This window comes from Panicum virgatum, chromosome 2N (genome assembly GCF_016808335.1).
Source record: "Panicum virgatum strain AP13 chromosome 2N, P.virgatum_v5, whole genome shotgun sequence".
NCBI lineage: Eukaryota > Viridiplantae > Streptophyta > Magnoliopsida > Poales > Poaceae > Panicum > Panicum virgatum.
This window is the reverse complement of record NC_053146.1, coordinates 65,677,147-65,693,143: the sequence shown is the minus strand read 5'-3', so window position 1 is coordinate 65,693,143 and position 15,997 is coordinate 65,677,147. Positions and strand designations below refer to the sequence as shown.

The window sequence follows — 15,997 nt, the reverse complement described above, 5'->3', positions numbered from 1 at the left end:
GCTTGTTCCGTGAAACCAACTGAATAATTTTCTGGTTAGTTATCCCCTTTGTTCAGTTTTGTTTTTAATACTACCTAATGCTAAAATTATCAGCCTGAAATTCACATTGCCTTTGCACAACAGAAGTCTGACAGACTGACACCGTGTTTCAAAATTTCACTTTTCACTATGCTAGTATAAGATTGAATGCTACCTTGGGTCTAATTTAATTGTTTAGGTTTTAGAATATCATCACTGTCTTTAAGGCATACCTGTCGCCATTATTTTATCTGAGTATATCTTTGAAATTATAGGAAAAATAACTATGGCATTGCCGTATTTTTTATACTGCATCTATTAGTCATTTTTATGTGACACATCTATGTAGTTCTATGTATAGCAAGGTAGTAATGGTCAAATTTACCGTAAATTTCTAGCTTGAACATCTAACGTGAACTGGTGATAGTACCATTTAGTTAGATGGAACTGCAATCAGGTGAACTGAAATATTTTCTGCAAAAACATATAAGGTTTGCAGTTTTGAGTATAACAGGAAAGGGCCATCTGTATAAGGTTAATAGCAGGATGGATGTATGGAATTGACAATATTTGCAGCAGGAAAATTGTATGCCACATTATCAAAATTGGAGTAGGACATTTAATACCTTTATATTAAGACTAGAAATAACAAAGTTTGACTTGACAGCAGAACTGTTTGGAAAATTTCACAACAACTATGATAAATTACAAATTAACATGATGCTTTGGAAGCTGCACGTTATAGCTTGGTCATTAACTGAAAAGAATCTCATTCAAGATATGTTATCAAGTACTTGAAAAACAATAAGCCTGACTGAACTGATGCATGCTTGTTCTTCATAATATTTAGACACTTGAAAAATATATTTCAAATTGTATGCTAGCCCGCGTGTGTTAGCAACTAGCACATGATAATTTGCAGTAGCTGAAGGTACTTTTTTCTTTTACATGTTTGCAGACTGCAGACATTGTTGTTGAGCAGCCTAAACAGTAAGCACATGCAGGACAGGCCCCTGATATAATCTATCCAGCTTAAAAGCTACTTTCATTTGGCATTTACTGTTGGATGAAGTGGCCCTTATCCTTGGGAGCTTGATGGCAGCATCTCTCATTTGATAGCCTTTCTGCTAAGGCCTGCTTACCGCACAGCAGTGCCAGTACACCATGGTGCTTTTGATTTGTCCCCGATGACCATTACTTCTTCCTTCGTGCTAATTGTATGCACAATTTTCTTCTACCACTACAATAGCAGGATCTACAATGCCCACCAGCGGGTCCGGGAACGCTGCCGGGACCATAGCCCTGCAGAGGCCATCTGTGGACATGTCACTGGTAGGAGCCTTTCCACTAAACAACTCAAGTACGATTCCAAAGGTGTAAACATCTCTGCAAGGGGAAACTCGGTGACCTCTTCCCTTTATTTGGCAGTGAATTATCGGTGGCTGGGAACCATAAACTATTAAGCAGGTAGTCCTGTAATAGATACCACGTCTATTGATTTTTTGGGGATTTAACTAGATCCATTGACCAAACCAAGCTTACTCAAAGATGACGTAAGAAAATGTTTCAAAGACTGACAATATATATCCTAATCTTGGAATTCAGATTAAATCAATCGTGCCTATGAAAACTCAAACTAAATGATCTTTGCACTTTTGTTGAACCTGATATTGTTTTGCAGGACTGTGAAAGAAGGTGAAATTTGAATTCTATATGAAAAAAAAACATGTTCAGAGATCATGTGTACCGAGAGTCCAAGAACCCTTTTTCTGTTTTCATCATTGTGTACGAAGTTGAGATCCTACAATAGTAACCATATGAACCGGCAGCAACATCAGAATTTCGTCTCCACACCATGACAGATATGACAGTAAAATAATACTTGACACTCAATTTGGCTTACAGACCATAGATAATTGATTAATAGTACAATACAAGGGCAGGCAAGAAATTTTCGAACCATAGCCACTCAGAAATACAACAAAACCTTCAAAATCATCTCTAAATCAAACAGAAGTGGTATATCTAACAAACTATTTGAGTTGCCAAACCAGCATGAAAGGTAGACTAGTTTATGTTCCAAACTTGCCAACTTGAGTTTTCCTCTCAGGTCTACAGCTCATGGTGAATCTAACAGTTACTACTAGGTGAGAACACTCTGGTTTGTTAGCTGCAGAGAACACTCTGTGGACGTTAGGTTATCCTTTTGATCCATCATTTTTGCACATAGGAGATCTAGCTTCTGCATCCAGTGATCCAGCATCCACCTTCGATGTGCCATTATATTTATCTTCAGGTTTGTTGCTTGCAATAAGGCCTCCTACTTTTTGGCATTCTGCCATCGCCGATGGAACCACCTATGAGCCATGTGATGCGATCAAGAACGCATTCAATAAGCATCGAATAATGACAGAGCACAACTAAAAATGTGGAGACCAGTCCCTCCATTACCGCATTACCTGCATCCCTCACAACTTTGTAAGATTTCAATCGCTTTTGGCTGCATCCTCTTCTTGATTCTCCAATCCCTTTGGTCTCCTCATCAAAGTTCTGATCCGACCCCTCTGAGTAAATGCACGAGTAGTTCTCTTGTAAAAATCTGGCCATGTCACTCAAGTAAATGAACTTAATACCTTTTACATATTATGTACTCATAATCTGGTGCCATAGTGATAAAGGTAAAAAAAAAATGAAGCGCTACAGAAACAAATGACATGATTCCCAGGGTACACTTGTGCTGCTTAGAAAGATAAGAAAACAAGGTACTGAGAAAGATGATGCATTTTCCCAGTCCACATATTCAACAATGGTATTGCACAGCTTATACTTCTAAGAAAATCAAATTAGGCGTACATAAGTAAATACAGGTTTGGGAAATCAATTGTTGCTTATTTTTTCAATAATATCATAGAAGACAATCAAGATTTGGAAGAAAAAGAAAATGTTCCTTTTCTGAAGAAGTAACTAGGGTCATATGCAATAGCATTTGCAAAAGGACATTCAACATATACCCCCTACCTGCACTCCTAGAAGGGGAATGTCTGTGCTTGCCAACATAGCATGCGGAACATTGTCCAGAGCTCGTTGCACTTGCTTGGGAAATGGCTTCTTCTACAGGTTCTGTGGTTGATGCATTATCATCCATAGAATGGACTTTTCCATCTTGCTGATTTCCACAAGAAGGTGAGTCCATAAGCTCAACCTTCACGCTGGAGTTGACTTTGTCAGCATCAACTATCCCACAACATCCCTGCCCCATCATACAAACAAAATACAGCAATTTGATTTGTTAGAACTACACCGTTCCCATTTTTTTGTGTCAATGAATAAGAGAATGTGGCTTTTGCTATACCTGATCAGGTTTGGCATATTCCACGATTTGCTTAGCTGACTTCACACGTCCACAATATCTTGAAGAGAGATTGAACAGTTCCTTGAAACTGCATTCACTGTCATGTAATTGGCTCACAAATGTTTCTTCCAATAATTGAAGATAGAGCATGTGCTTTTCATCTGTCCATCCTCTAGATGAGCATACCACCAGAACATCCTGGGACATGAAAGAAAGAACTTCATCACAGGCCGTCCAAAGAAAGAAACGACTGATCAGGATTCGAATTCTGATCTGAGTAGTGAGTATATATGACAGAAGAACAATATGGTGGAACTATAGGGATACTGCTCAGGCGTTGCAGTTTTGATGTAACAACATGATGACAGCAATACTAAAAAATTTACCCAAACAAGTTGAATAGTCAAACACTCCCTGAAATTCCAAAGTATGACACCCAAAGCTACTGTCTATTGGATTACCCTTTTTTGTCCATGTCAACTTGACCCCTTGAATGAAAATTCAGCAGATTCAGTACCAAAAGATTTTGCACATCCCATCAATCAAGTTAAAGCAATTCAACTGAATGACTCAGATTTCAGATTGCATAATAGAGTTGTCTAACGAAAACTGCCTTTTAATGTAAGAAATGATCACGCTTTGACAGATGTGGCATAGACTTGATACTCTAGCAACTTAGCATCTTTTACTCATTTAATATGGTTCCCGAAAAAACCTCAGACAATCTCGATAAATGTAGAAACAAAACATAACCCAATCAATTTCAAAACATTTTTTTATGAGCAGCATATCGTTCCAGATGCTCAAGCCCCTGACCTCTATCACACGAAGATACCTTCTAACCCCTCAAATCCCGCATGCTAAAAAAGGTATGTGTCCTATGGTTCTTCCATGGAACCGTGATTCGAAGTCCTTACTCGTTTGGATTCTCTCCCTTCCCCTTAGTCCCACCTAGATCTTACACCGACCCCCTGTTCCATTTTAAACATTTGCCTACCACAGGAAAACACCAAAGAGGTCCAAACTCCTAACGAATCAATCGGTTCGTAGCATCTAGTATCGCAGCTCCAGCACAACTCCCCTCAGCATAAATCCAAATTTCGCTCGATTTCTAACATGAGGCTACAGGTACCTCGCTCAGAACACCCGAATTAATTGGAAACACCCCGCCAGAGCAGAGCGACGAAACCAACCCAAAGCGGGGAAATCTGTTACCGGCAGGCGCACGAGCTCCCGCAGATCGGCCGGCCCCTCGTCCATCATCTCCGGCCGCCAAAACAAAACCGCCACCTGCTGAAAATGCGCCACCACCAAATCAGAGCCTCGCACCAGCGGCGCCCCCACGAGCAGACCGAACTGGAGAAGAAGTTGTAGGAGGAGGAGGAGGAAGCGCGGACCCTATCTCGTCGCCGGCGCCGCGGCGCGTGGGCGTCCTCTTCAGGCAGGCCGCGACGGGAGCGGAGCGGTGGAGCGGTCGAGGAGCGGGGACGGGGGGAACAGGCAGCCGCGCGGGGTTGCGCGCTTTTGATCCGTCCGCCGTGGCGCCGCTTTTCCACGTGGGCTTGGGGCGCGTCGCCGGTCGATGCTTGGTCCGGCCATGTTTGGTTTCCACCGTGAAATTTTTTTCACAAAATGACGAATGTGTGCATGGAATACTAAACGAAGTTTATTTGCGAATTTTTTTCATAGATGGATGTAATTTTTCGAGACGAATCTAAAAAGTCAAGTTCCACCATGAAGCCGAATAAGCGCAAGGAAGATGCGTCCGCAGAAGGCGGCAACCTCAAGACCCACGCCCCCGCCAAGAAACAAAAGCGGGGGAGGAAAGGGAAGAAGCATACCCCACCAATCCAGCGTGGACCGGGGCAAGCAGAAGACTCCGACGAGCCCTTCGTCGCCGCCCCGGACCGCAAAGGACCTCGAGGCCCCCCTCGAGGTGGAGGTAGCCTATTCAACGACATGCTGAAGAAACCATGCCCTTACCACAAGGGCTCGGTCAAACACACCCTCGAGCAGTGCGAAATGCTCAAGAAGTACTACAACCGCGTCACGCATCGCGATGAGGACAAGAAGAAGGATGCTGGCGACAAAGGTGGAGATGACGAGTCCCCCCGTGGAGAACGCCTTCTTCATCTTTGGAGGACCAACGACGAACATGACCCCTCGGCAGCGCAAGCGTGAGCGCCGGGAGGTCTTCTCCGTCACCAAAGCCACGCCATCCTACCTCGACTGGTCGAAGGACACCATTTCCTTTGGCTGCGAAGACCACCCCGACTACGTCCCGCACCCGGGACGGTACCCGCTTGTTGTCGACCCCATCATCGGCAACACCCGCTTCTCCAAGGTGCTCATGGATGGAGGCAGCAGCCTCAACATTATGTACGCCCACACTTTGGAGCTCATGGGGATTGGATTGAGCCAGCTTCGCCCCAGCAAGTCGCCATTTCATGGTGTGGCGCCGGGGAGGCGAGTCCAACCCCTCGGCCAGATTGATCTACCCGTCTGCTTCGGCACGGCAGTCAACTTCAGCAAGGAAGTGCTCACCTTTGAGGCGGTAGGGTTTCGGGGATCCTATTATGCCATTCTTGGTCGTCCCTGCTACGCCAAGTTCATGGCCATCCCCAACTACACCTACCTCAAGCTGAAGATGCCGGGTCCGAAGGGTGTCATCACCGTCGGCTCTTCGTTCGAGCATGCCTACGAGTGTGATGTCGAGTGCGTGGAGCACGCGGAGGCTCAAGCGGAGGACGAGGCCCTCGCAGCCACCCTCGACAAAATGGCAAGCGAGGCCTTGGACTCCACGCACCGACAGGCGGGCAGCTTCGAACCCGCCGAGGGTATCAAGAAAGTGCCCCTCGACCCGAATCGCTCCGACGACAAGGCGTTGCAGGTCAGCGCCACCCTCGACAGCAAATAGGAAGTGGTGCTTGTCGACTTTCTCCGCGCCAACACAGACATCTTCGCGTGGAGCCCCTCGGACATGCCTGGCATACCGAGGGAGGTCGCCGAGCACTCCCTTGATATCCGACCCAACTCCAAGCCGGTGAAGCAGCGCCTGCGACGCTTCGACGAGCTCAAGCGCCGGGCGATCGGCGAGGAGCTGCAGAAACTTCTGGCGGCCGGATTCATCAAGGAATTATTCCATCCCGAGTGGCTAGCTAATCCTGTATTAGTGAAGAAAAAGAATGGGAGCTGGCGGATGTGCGTAGACTACACTAGTTTGAATAAAGTATGTCCGAAGGTTCCATTTTTTTGCCACGCATTGATCAAATCGTAGATTCAATTGCGGGATGTGAACTTTTATCCTTTCTTGATGCTTACTCCGGTTACCACCAAATCAAGATGAAAGAGTCCGACCAGCTCGCGACCTCTTTTATCACACCTTTCGGCATGCACTGCTATGTCACGATGCCCTTTGGCCTCAGAAACGCCGGAGCTACATATCAACGGTGTATGCTCGACGTTTTCGGGGACCATCTCGGGCGGAACGTAGAGGCATATGTCGACGATATCGTTGTAAAATCCAGGAAGACGGAAGACCTGGTTGCTGATCTCAGGATCGCATTCGATTGCCTAAGGGCCAAAGGGGTAAAACTCAACCCCGAGAAGTGCGTGTTCAGAGTCCCTCGAGGCATGCTCTTGGGCTTCATTGTCTCCCAGCGGGGCATCGAACCCAACCCCGAGAAAGTCTCGGCCATCACTCGGATGGGTCCAATCCGAGACCTAAAGGGGGTACAGAGGGTCATGGGATGGCTAGCGTTCCTCAGCCGATTCATCTCGCGTCTCGGTGAGAAAGGCTTACCCCTGTATCAACTCCTGAGGAAAACCGAGCGCTTCACGTGGACCCCCAAAGCCCAAGAAGCCCTCGATAGGCTGAAGGCATCACTCACTCACGCCCCCATTCTCACGCCACCCGCGGATGGCGAACCCCTCTATCTGTACGTAGCCGCGACGACCCAAGTGGTCAGCGCGGTGGTCGTTGTCGAAAGACAAGAGGAGGGTCATGCTCTACCTATCCAACAGCCGGTGTACTACATCAGCGAAGTGTTGTCCGAAACTAAGACACGCTATCCACAGATTCAGAAGCTGCTATACACAGTGGTTTTGGCACAGCGCAAGCTACGCCACTACTTCGAGGCCCATCCCGTCACCGTGGTCTCGTCTTTCCCTTTGGGAGAGATAGTCCGCAACAGGGAAGCCGAGGGTAGAATTGCCAAATAGTCTGTGGATCTGATGGGAGAAACTCTCACCTACGCCCCCTGCAAAGCAATCAAGTCCCAAGTCTTGGCTGACTTCGTGGCTGAGTGAACGGACACTCAGCTATCCCCACCACAAATCCAGGCTGAATGCTGGACCATGTACTTCGACGGGTCGGTGATGAAAACCGGCACCGGCGCCAGCCTCCTCTTCATCTCACCCCTCGGACACCACATGCGGTACGTGATACGCTTGCACTTCCCTGCGTCTAACAATATGGCGAAATACGAGGCCCTCCTCAGTGGCCTCCGCATCGCCATCGAGATTGGCGTCAAACGCCTCGACGTGCGCGGTGACTCTCAACTCGTCATCGACCAAGTGATGAAGGAGTCTAGTTGCCACGACCCGAAGATGGAGGCCTACTGCAAAGCAGTACGCCGCCTCGAAGATAAGTTCGACGGCCTAGAACTCAATCAGGTCCCGCGCAAGTACAATGAGGATGCCAACGAACTAGCCAAGATCGCGTCGGGGTGGACCACCGTCCCCCCGAACATCTTCGCTCGCGACGTCACCAAGCCCTCCGTCGAATTCAAGGATCCGGTGGAGCCAGGCTCCTCGAACACCAGGCCCTCCAGCGGGAACCCCCCAGCGAACGAGGCCGAGCCCATGGGCATTGACTTCGGGACCTCCTCCACGGATGAGGCCGAAGCTATGGAAGTCGACGAGGCGCCTACTTCGCAAGATTGGCGCGCCCAGTACCTCGACTGGATGATTCGAGGGATCCTACCCTCGAACCGCGCTCAGGCGCGGCGCCTCGCTAGGTGGGCCAAGTCCTTCATCCTAATCAACCACGAGCTGTATAAGCGCAGTCCCTCGGGCATCTTGCAGCGATGCATCCCCATCCCCGAGGGCAAGAAGCTGATCCGTGACATCCACACTGGCATCTGCGGTCACCATGCCGCGCCGCGCACCCTCGTGGGTAACGCGTTTTGGCAAGGTTTCTACTAGCCCACCGCGGTCGTCGACGCCATCGACGTCGTGCGGACCTGCGAGGGTTGCCAGTTCTACGCTCGAAAGACACACCTCCCGGCCCATGCTCTGCAGACCATCCCCATCACGTGGCCGTTTGCCATGTGGGGACTGGACCTCGTCGGCCCACTGCAGAAGGCGCCCGGGGGCTTCACCCACTTGCTGGTGGCAGTCGACAAATTCTCCAAGTGGATCGAGGCTCGACCCATCGGCAAGATTAAATCCGAGCAAGCCGTTCTGTTCTTTACCGACATCGTCTTCAGGTTCGAGGTCCCGAACTCGATCATCACCGACAACGGCACCCAGTTCACAGGCAAGACGTTCTTGGCGTTCTGCGACGGCTTCCACATACGTGTGGACTGGTCGGCTGTGGCGCACCCACAGACGAACGGGCAAGTGGAGCGTGCTAATGGCATGATCCTCCAAGGACTGAAACCAAGAATCTTCAACAAGCTGAACAAGTTTGGCCGGAGATGGCTCACAGAGTTACCCTCGGTTATTTGGAGCCTGAGGATGACCCCAAGCAGAGCCACAGGCTTTACCCCGTTCTTCCTCGTCTATGGCGCCGAGGCCATACTCCCCACGGACTTGGAGTACGGGTCGCCAAGGCTCAAGGCCTATCAAGAGCAGCAGAACCAGCGAGCCAGCGAGCCTGTGAGGACTCGTTGGATCAAGTGGACGAGACTCGAGATATCAAGCGCAGAGAGTCCGGCGCCGAGACCTCAATAAAAGAGACTTGGTGCTGAGGCTTCGACATGACAACAGGGGCCGCCACAAGCTCTCACCATGGTGGGAAGACCCATACATCATCGCCGAGGTGCTCAAGCCCGGCACGTACAAGCTGGCGAACGAAAACGACGAAGTCTTCACCAATGCTTGGAACATACAGCAGCTACGTATTTCCAAGCTACTTGTACATCGTTTGTACTCGCATTTTCGATTTCCCAAAATAATAAAGAAGTACGCTTCACTTGTTTATTTTTTGGGAACCTTCCAGACCCTCGGGGGCTCGGATGCGCACAAACACTGAGGTACGCCTGGATTTACCCTCGGCAAAGCCAAGCCTCCCTCGGGGGCTACTACGGGGGGAACCCCCGAACGTCCTCAAAAATCGCCAACGTTTTTTCGAAAAATTTCCGTCTCTAAGCTTCTCGTACACTTGGAGAAAATGGACGCGAGGCATAAGCAACTACGGTACGGGGCCGGCCGAGTCGTGGGGCCGCCTACGCCTCCGGGATACGGCACACCTCTCACCACCCCACGCCTACGTCGCTTATGAACGCGAAATTCCTCGCATAAGTTTACCTAAGTCGCGTACGAGAACACGGAAGCAGAGTAAAGAAACGCGGGCTCGAATGCACAAGGCCTCGATGGGCCACACTGTCGATTTAACGATAACGAATTTCTTAAATTCATAAGTACAATTACAATAAGTACTAATTCATTACATGGGCTCTGTGGCCATCTGTGGATCTGCAACAGCATCGAACTCGGCTATCGGGGGGATGTCACCTTCGAGCTTCCCGGCTAAGGCAGTGGCGAACTCCTCGGCGGCTGCGTCGGCGTCGTCCATGATAGCTGACGCGGCATCCGCATCGGCGTCGTTGGGAATGACGTACCCCGACGACACCCTCTGGAGATCCATGATGTAGTGTGTCGAGGCCACGGCGAGGGCTCGCAGGACACCGAGACGGAAGGTGCTCTTGGCATGCTCGGCGATTAGGCCACCTAGCGCTCATAGGCGGCTGATCACCGAGCTACCAGACACGGTGCCCTCCCCCTCGAGCTCCTGGCACACGCTCACGGCGGTTCGCTTCAGGTCAGCGTACTCCGCCTGCGCCGCCATGAGTGCGGTGTTGACCGCCTCCTTCGCCGCAGTCTCGTCTGCCACTTGGTGCCTCAGCTCTGATCAAGGGAACAAAGATAAGTTACGAAAAACTAGAATCCAACAACATTGAAATTTCGAGCACTCACCTGCGATGTTCTTCCACGCCTCTTCTCGCAGGACTCGGGCGGCCTCCTCGAGTGAAGACAAGGAGCTCTCCTTCTCCTTGAGGGCGGCCTCCGCGTTCTGAAGGGCCACCTCCTTTTCCTCGAGGGCTTTGCCCTTCTCCTTGAGGGTCCCGGTGAGCGTGGCGACGATTGCCTTCTAGCGCTGGAGCTCGGCCTCCTTGCCTTGGAGCTCGGCCTCCTTGCGCTGGAACTCGGCTTCCCTCTGCTCGAGCGCCGTCTTAGTGCGCGGCAGCTCGGCGGTTTGTGCCTCGGCTTCCCGAGCCTTCTGCTCCACTGCGGCCCTCTGAACGTCACGCTCACCGGCGGCCCGCGCCAGCTCCTCCTCTAGCGCTTGTGTAAGGATCGATGGACCAAGAGGGGGGGTGAATTGGGCCTTTTTCAAATTCTAAAGCAAGGTAAAGCAACCTTAACCTATGCAATACTAGTAGGGCACCAATTCACCAACCGGATAACTAAGCTACCTACACAAGCTAAAAGAGATAAAAACAAAGTAAAGCCTAGCAAGGTAGAGCTAAGTTATGATCTCTAAGTCAAGCTCATAAGTAAATTGCATGAAAGAAAATGCTTGAATAAAGAGAGTGGACAAGAGACGACCGGATTTTTTCCCGTGGTGTCGATGTGTTGGCACACACCCCTAGTCCACGTTGTGACACTCACTAAGAGTCTTGTCACCTCCCATGTCACCGAGACTTGGGCGCTCACTAAGAGTCTCCGTTCACCATCCCGGCGTGGTGGAGCTCAAGCCACGTACAATCTTCTTCTCCGGGCTCCCACAATCCTTGGCAAGCTCCGCGAGAAACACCTCGATCACCAAGATCGCCTAGGTGATGCCAATCACCAAGAGTAACAAGCTAAGGCCTTCACTTGAGCAAGAACCGATCACCAAGAACGGATGCACACTAGCTTCTCTCTCTACTCAAGTCCTTAATCTTGCTTCTTGATTGATTGAATGCACAAGTATGTGAATGATGAAGCTCAAGGTGGCTCTTGACTATGGTATGAGTGTTTGGATGTTGCCTGGTGTCAAGAGTAGGCGAAATGACCCATTGGAGGGGTATATATAGGCAGCTCACACAAATAGAGCCGTTGGAGAAAAGCTGCCAGAAAACTGCGTAGCGCCGGTTAATCCGACGTACCCCCCATTGTCATCGTCGGTTTAACCGGTGAATGTAAACTGCCTCTTCTGAAAACTAGCCGTTACAACTGGGGCAGATTAACCGACGTAGCATCGGTTTAACCGGTGAGTGTAGTTGTCCACTGAACCACTGAAAAACCAAGTCTCTGGACAACTGCACCGACGTTAACTCAAACCTATCGTCGGTTTAACCGGTGAGTACAACTTTTGAATTCCTCTGAAAAAACCATCTCACTGGTCAATTGCACCGACGTCTTGATTCAAACAGCGTCGGTTAATCCGGTGAATAGAACTTGAATTGCCCTGGAAAAACCAACTCTGGACTAATGCACCGACGTTAAATTCAAACACATCGGTTTAACCGGTGTATTGAATTTGTCCAGACTCTGCTGACTTCGTTTAACCGACGTATAGAAAATTGAGAGCGTCGGTTAAACCGGTGTATAGACTTTTTCTGATTTTGTCTTTTCTGATTTGAGTCTTGAATGAAATCCAAATATTCTTGAGATATAGTTTGAGAACCACTTATTTGAACTTCTAGAAACCTGAGTGACCATAGTGTGCATCCATTTTCAAATGATCATGTCCATGCTCAAGTTACTTAGCCTTAACCCCTCTTAATAGTGCGATCACTACAAAACTATAAAACCTATACTAACCTAAGTGTCCTTCTCAACCTTGTGACACTTAGGACTAGAAAGATCCTTAGCCTTGACATATATAAGTTGAAAACCGAGATCGCCTTTTAGAATAACCGAAATTTAGGGGCCTCTTTTGACATATGACCAAATGAGCGATAATGATCTATTAAGCTGCACAAACTCATTAGTCACAATAATGGTTGTCATTAATCACCGAAACATACCTTGAGGGCCTAGATGCTTACAATCTCCTCCTTTTTGGTGATTGATGACAACACAAACATAAATAACGAGAGAGCGAGAAAGATAAAACAGGATAAACACAAGCAAACTCGAAAGCGGGACCAAAGAGCTCAAAGGCTCAAACGAAATCCATAGATATGTCTCAAAGAACGGCATACTCAAGCGACAAATGTACATATCCATGAATTAACACCAAAAGTGATACAAAGAAACAAAGTCCTGATAACTACGAGCTCTCTCTAGCTCTACCCTCCCCCTAACTCTGGTGCTCCCCCTAACACCTCTCCCCCTTTGGCATCAAAGCACCAAAAGGCGAGCTACGGGTCGTGCTGTCGTGGTACGGCGACGAAGCGGTCCGGGTCGTCGTCGTCGGACGGAGAACTCTCACCCTCGGTGACAGACGGAAGCTGCTGGTCTGGGTCTGAGCTCACTGGGGGAGTAACTGTCGTGGAGGCTCTCGTGCTGGCACTGCCTGGTAGAGGATCCGTAGAAGTCGTAACCGGGTCAGCAGAAGAAGTATCAATCTCTGAAGAGGTGACTGCTGAGGCTGCCGGCTGCGTCGACTGTGGAAGCAGGGACTCCTCTACTGCTCCTCCCCCTGAAGGTGCTGCCTGAAGTGAGGAGGGGAGGGCGACCGACTGAACCGCTGGCGGTGAGTCCTGAAAGAGTGTGGTCGCCGGCAGTGGTGAAAAGAGCGGACGACCGGCAGACCCAAAGAGTGCTGACATCGAGAACGTGGTCTCCGGTGTCGCTGAGGTAGCTGGAGCTGCAGTAGGAGCTGGAGGAGGAGGAGCTGGTGTGACGGCAAGCTGAGGTGCTCCTACACCCTGAAGTCCGGGCTGCTGCTGCTGTGGGGCGAGTCCGGTGTGAGAGTAAAGCTGGGAGATCATCCCGAACATCGCCATCATGCCCTGCTGCATCTGCTGGAACTGAGCGTCTGTCCTCTGTGAAACTCTGTCAATGAGGCCGACAAAACGCTCCTCTGTCGCTGCACGCTCTCGGGCTGCCTCTCTCTGAATAGCAGCAATCTGAGCCTCATGGGCTCTCCTGGCCTCCTCCTGAGCAAGCCTGTCCTCTCTCTGCTGGGTCACGAGCTGCTGTAGTAGTGAAGTGAGCTCGGACGGCTGAGTCACCTGAGACTCAGAGACTGTAGCAGCTGCTGAAGTCGGAGGTGCTGGCTGTCCTGAACCTCCTGCCTCGTGATCGTGACTGGCTGGGGCAGCTGAAGGAAAGTACTCAACGTCGTCGGAGGAGTCTGACTCAAGCTCAGACCAGTGAATCTCATCATCTCCCCCGGGAAGCTGTGCCTCTACTGCTAGGAGTGCCTCATCCTCCTCTGCCACTCGTGCCTGAACCTCCGGTGACAGTCGAGCCATCGCTGCTCTATCTGCGTGTCTGCCCCTCCTCCTGTCCTGTGGAGCTGTGGGTCGGTAGACAGGGAACCTGGGAGCCTCGTCGTGACGGTAAGGAGCACTGATGGGTGACTCTGCTGGCACTATCATAGAGCATATGTAACTGATCCAGTGCGCATAGGGAAACTGTCGCACCACACCCATCCCGTCTGTGATCACATCCTCTATCTCAGCCAGAATAAAGTCAACTATGTCAAACGGCTCGTGAGTGAGGATGTGTAGAAGCAGGAGCTGCTGCAGTCCCGTAAACCCCTCTGGGTAGCCACTCCTCGGTAACAGAGTCCTCCGGAGTGCCATGTGAACAGCGTAAGCCTCTGGGGTCAGCAAGCTCGGCACTCTGGCGTAAGAGGCTGGGAACGGCTGGCGGAAACACTGAGTGATCGCCTCGTGAGAAGGAGCAATCCCGCCAACCATCGCCCTGCGGGGTGGATCTGAGTCCCCGTAAACCCTCTCGTGCAGCGAGACGTCGACCAGGTCAACTCCAAGAATACCAGCAATGGTCGCCCTCGACAAACCAAAGTCCTGCCCTCCAAACATGAAGTGTACAGCTCTGCGCTCGGGGGCTATCCAAGCTGTAGCGTAGAACACTCTGACCCAGTCCTCGATATAACGGTTCTGCTCCATCTCTAGCAGTCTAGGCAGACCTCTGAAGTGAGCAAAGTGTGCTCTCACATCTGCTCCCCCTGCGGCTGTCCTCAGTGAGACCCAGTCAAGAACCCTGTGCTGAAAGATCCGGTGGCCCCGCCTCTGGTAGGTCTCGTAGAAACTGGCCTGTAGCAAAGTCCAGAACCTCCTGTCGACTCTGCTGTCTCGGGTCACCGGGAACCAGACCTCCTCGTCAACACTCCACCTGAGCCTCTTGACCTTGGCCGCATTGGCTCGGGTCAAGTTCTGGAGCAGCACACCTGGCTCCAGACGCACAACAGTGTCCATACGGAACACTGCGCGCTCGGCCTCTAGGGCCTCGGCTCTACGAGCTGCTGCTGCTGCAGCTGTGGACCTGCGAGGCTCCTGTGGCTGGTGACCTCCTCGCGTCCTCGGTCCAGTGCGACGCTCGGTCGCTGGTGAAGTCTCTGCTGCTGGGGATGTCTGCCGAGTGCGGCCAGACCGTCGTAGAGTCGGTGACTCCTGTGTGCTCTGCCCCTGAGACTGCTCGGACTGCTCTGCCTCTGAATCTGAATCTGCAGCTGTATCTGACTGATCTGACTCTGCTGCTGCTGCTGTCGCGGCTCTGGTGGCCCTGGCACCTCTCACTCTGCCCATGCCCCTGCCTCTGCCTCTGCCTCTGCCTCTGGGGTCCTCCCTGATCTGGAACGGGCGAGCGCGGCCTGATGCCTGCTCCTCGGCGGCCTTGGCCACCATCTCGGCCCTCTCGGCCTCCTTCTCTGCACGTGTCCGCTTGCGAGCGGGCTTCTCGACCACAACTTCCTTCCCTTTCCTCTTCTCGCGACCCATCTCGACTGACGGTGAGCGAAACACGAACGCGGCGCGAAAGAAGCAGCCCAGGCAAATCGTCGAGCACCTGGTGAGCGCAGATCGGCTGCGGCTGCGGCGTGGAGGTGCGGCTGCGTGGGCGGCAAGGCGTGTGGGAGCGGCGGCGTGGCTGCGAAAGTGGTGGTGGCGGCGTGAGTTCACGGCGGTTGGCGACCGTGGCGGCGAGCAGCGGCGTGGGTTGTGCAGGTGCGCGCGGGCGGTGCTGGGTGAGCGCGAGGGTGCGCGGCGGCGGCTAGGAGTGACGGCGCACGGCGGCGGCAAGGTGGAACGGTGGTGGCAGCGCGGGCGCACGGCGGCGGTGGAGAGACGGCGGCGGCGCGAAGGGAAGGCGGCGGCGGCTCGAAGATGGATGCGGGCGAAACAGAGGAAAGAGAGGCGGCGGCTCGAGCACGACTCATATATGACAGGTGGGACCCGCGATTTTCCTTTACACCGGTTGATCCGACGCGTAGGGTTTGAACGC

General features: G+C 51.3%; 1 protein-coding gene across 3 annotated transcripts; it reads right to left on the bottom strand.

The window, feature by feature from the left end:
* Positions 1-1,883: 1,883 nt before the first annotated feature.
* On the bottom strand, positions 1,884-4,923 carry LOC120661850. Of its 3 annotated transcripts, none has more exons than XM_039940837.1 (6): positions 4,768-4,923; positions 4,586-4,663; positions 3,371-3,568; positions 3,037-3,268; positions 2,478-2,617; positions 1,884-2,375 (listed from the first exon to the last, which is right to left on the bottom strand). In XM_039940837.1, exons 2-5 carry the CDS (start codon positions 4,631-4,633, stop codon positions 2,505-2,507), a joined length of 591 nt encoding a protein of 196 aa, XP_039796771.1. In that variant the 5' UTR covers positions 4,634-4,663; positions 4,768-4,923; the 3' UTR covers positions 1,884-2,375; positions 2,478-2,504. The 3 variants fall into 3 exon arrangements, with proteins under 3 accessions (XP_039796771.1, XP_039796769.1, XP_039796770.1); XM_039940835.1 differs by having other exon boundaries at positions 2,478-2,582; positions 4,768-4,921; XM_039940836.1 differs by having other exon boundaries at positions 2,478-2,582; positions 4,586-4,660; positions 4,768-4,907.
* Positions 4,924-15,997: the final 11,074 nt, after the last annotated feature.

Bases quoted from the DNA above. Each gene is read 5' to 3' on its own strand.
- LOC120661850 (XM_039940835.1), bottom strand. From the start codon at position 4,633: ATGATGGACGAGGGGCCGGCCGATCTGCGGGAGCTCGTGCGCCTGCCG. The intron at 3,269-3,370 runs GTATAGCAAAAG...ATGATGGGGCAG, and splicing joins AATATGCCAAACCTGATCAG to GGATGTTGTGGGATAGTTGA. The intron at 2,583-3,036 runs GTAGGGGGTATA...GCATTTACTCAG, and splicing joins TTCCCCTTCTAGGAGTGCAG to AGGGGTCGGATCAGAACTTT.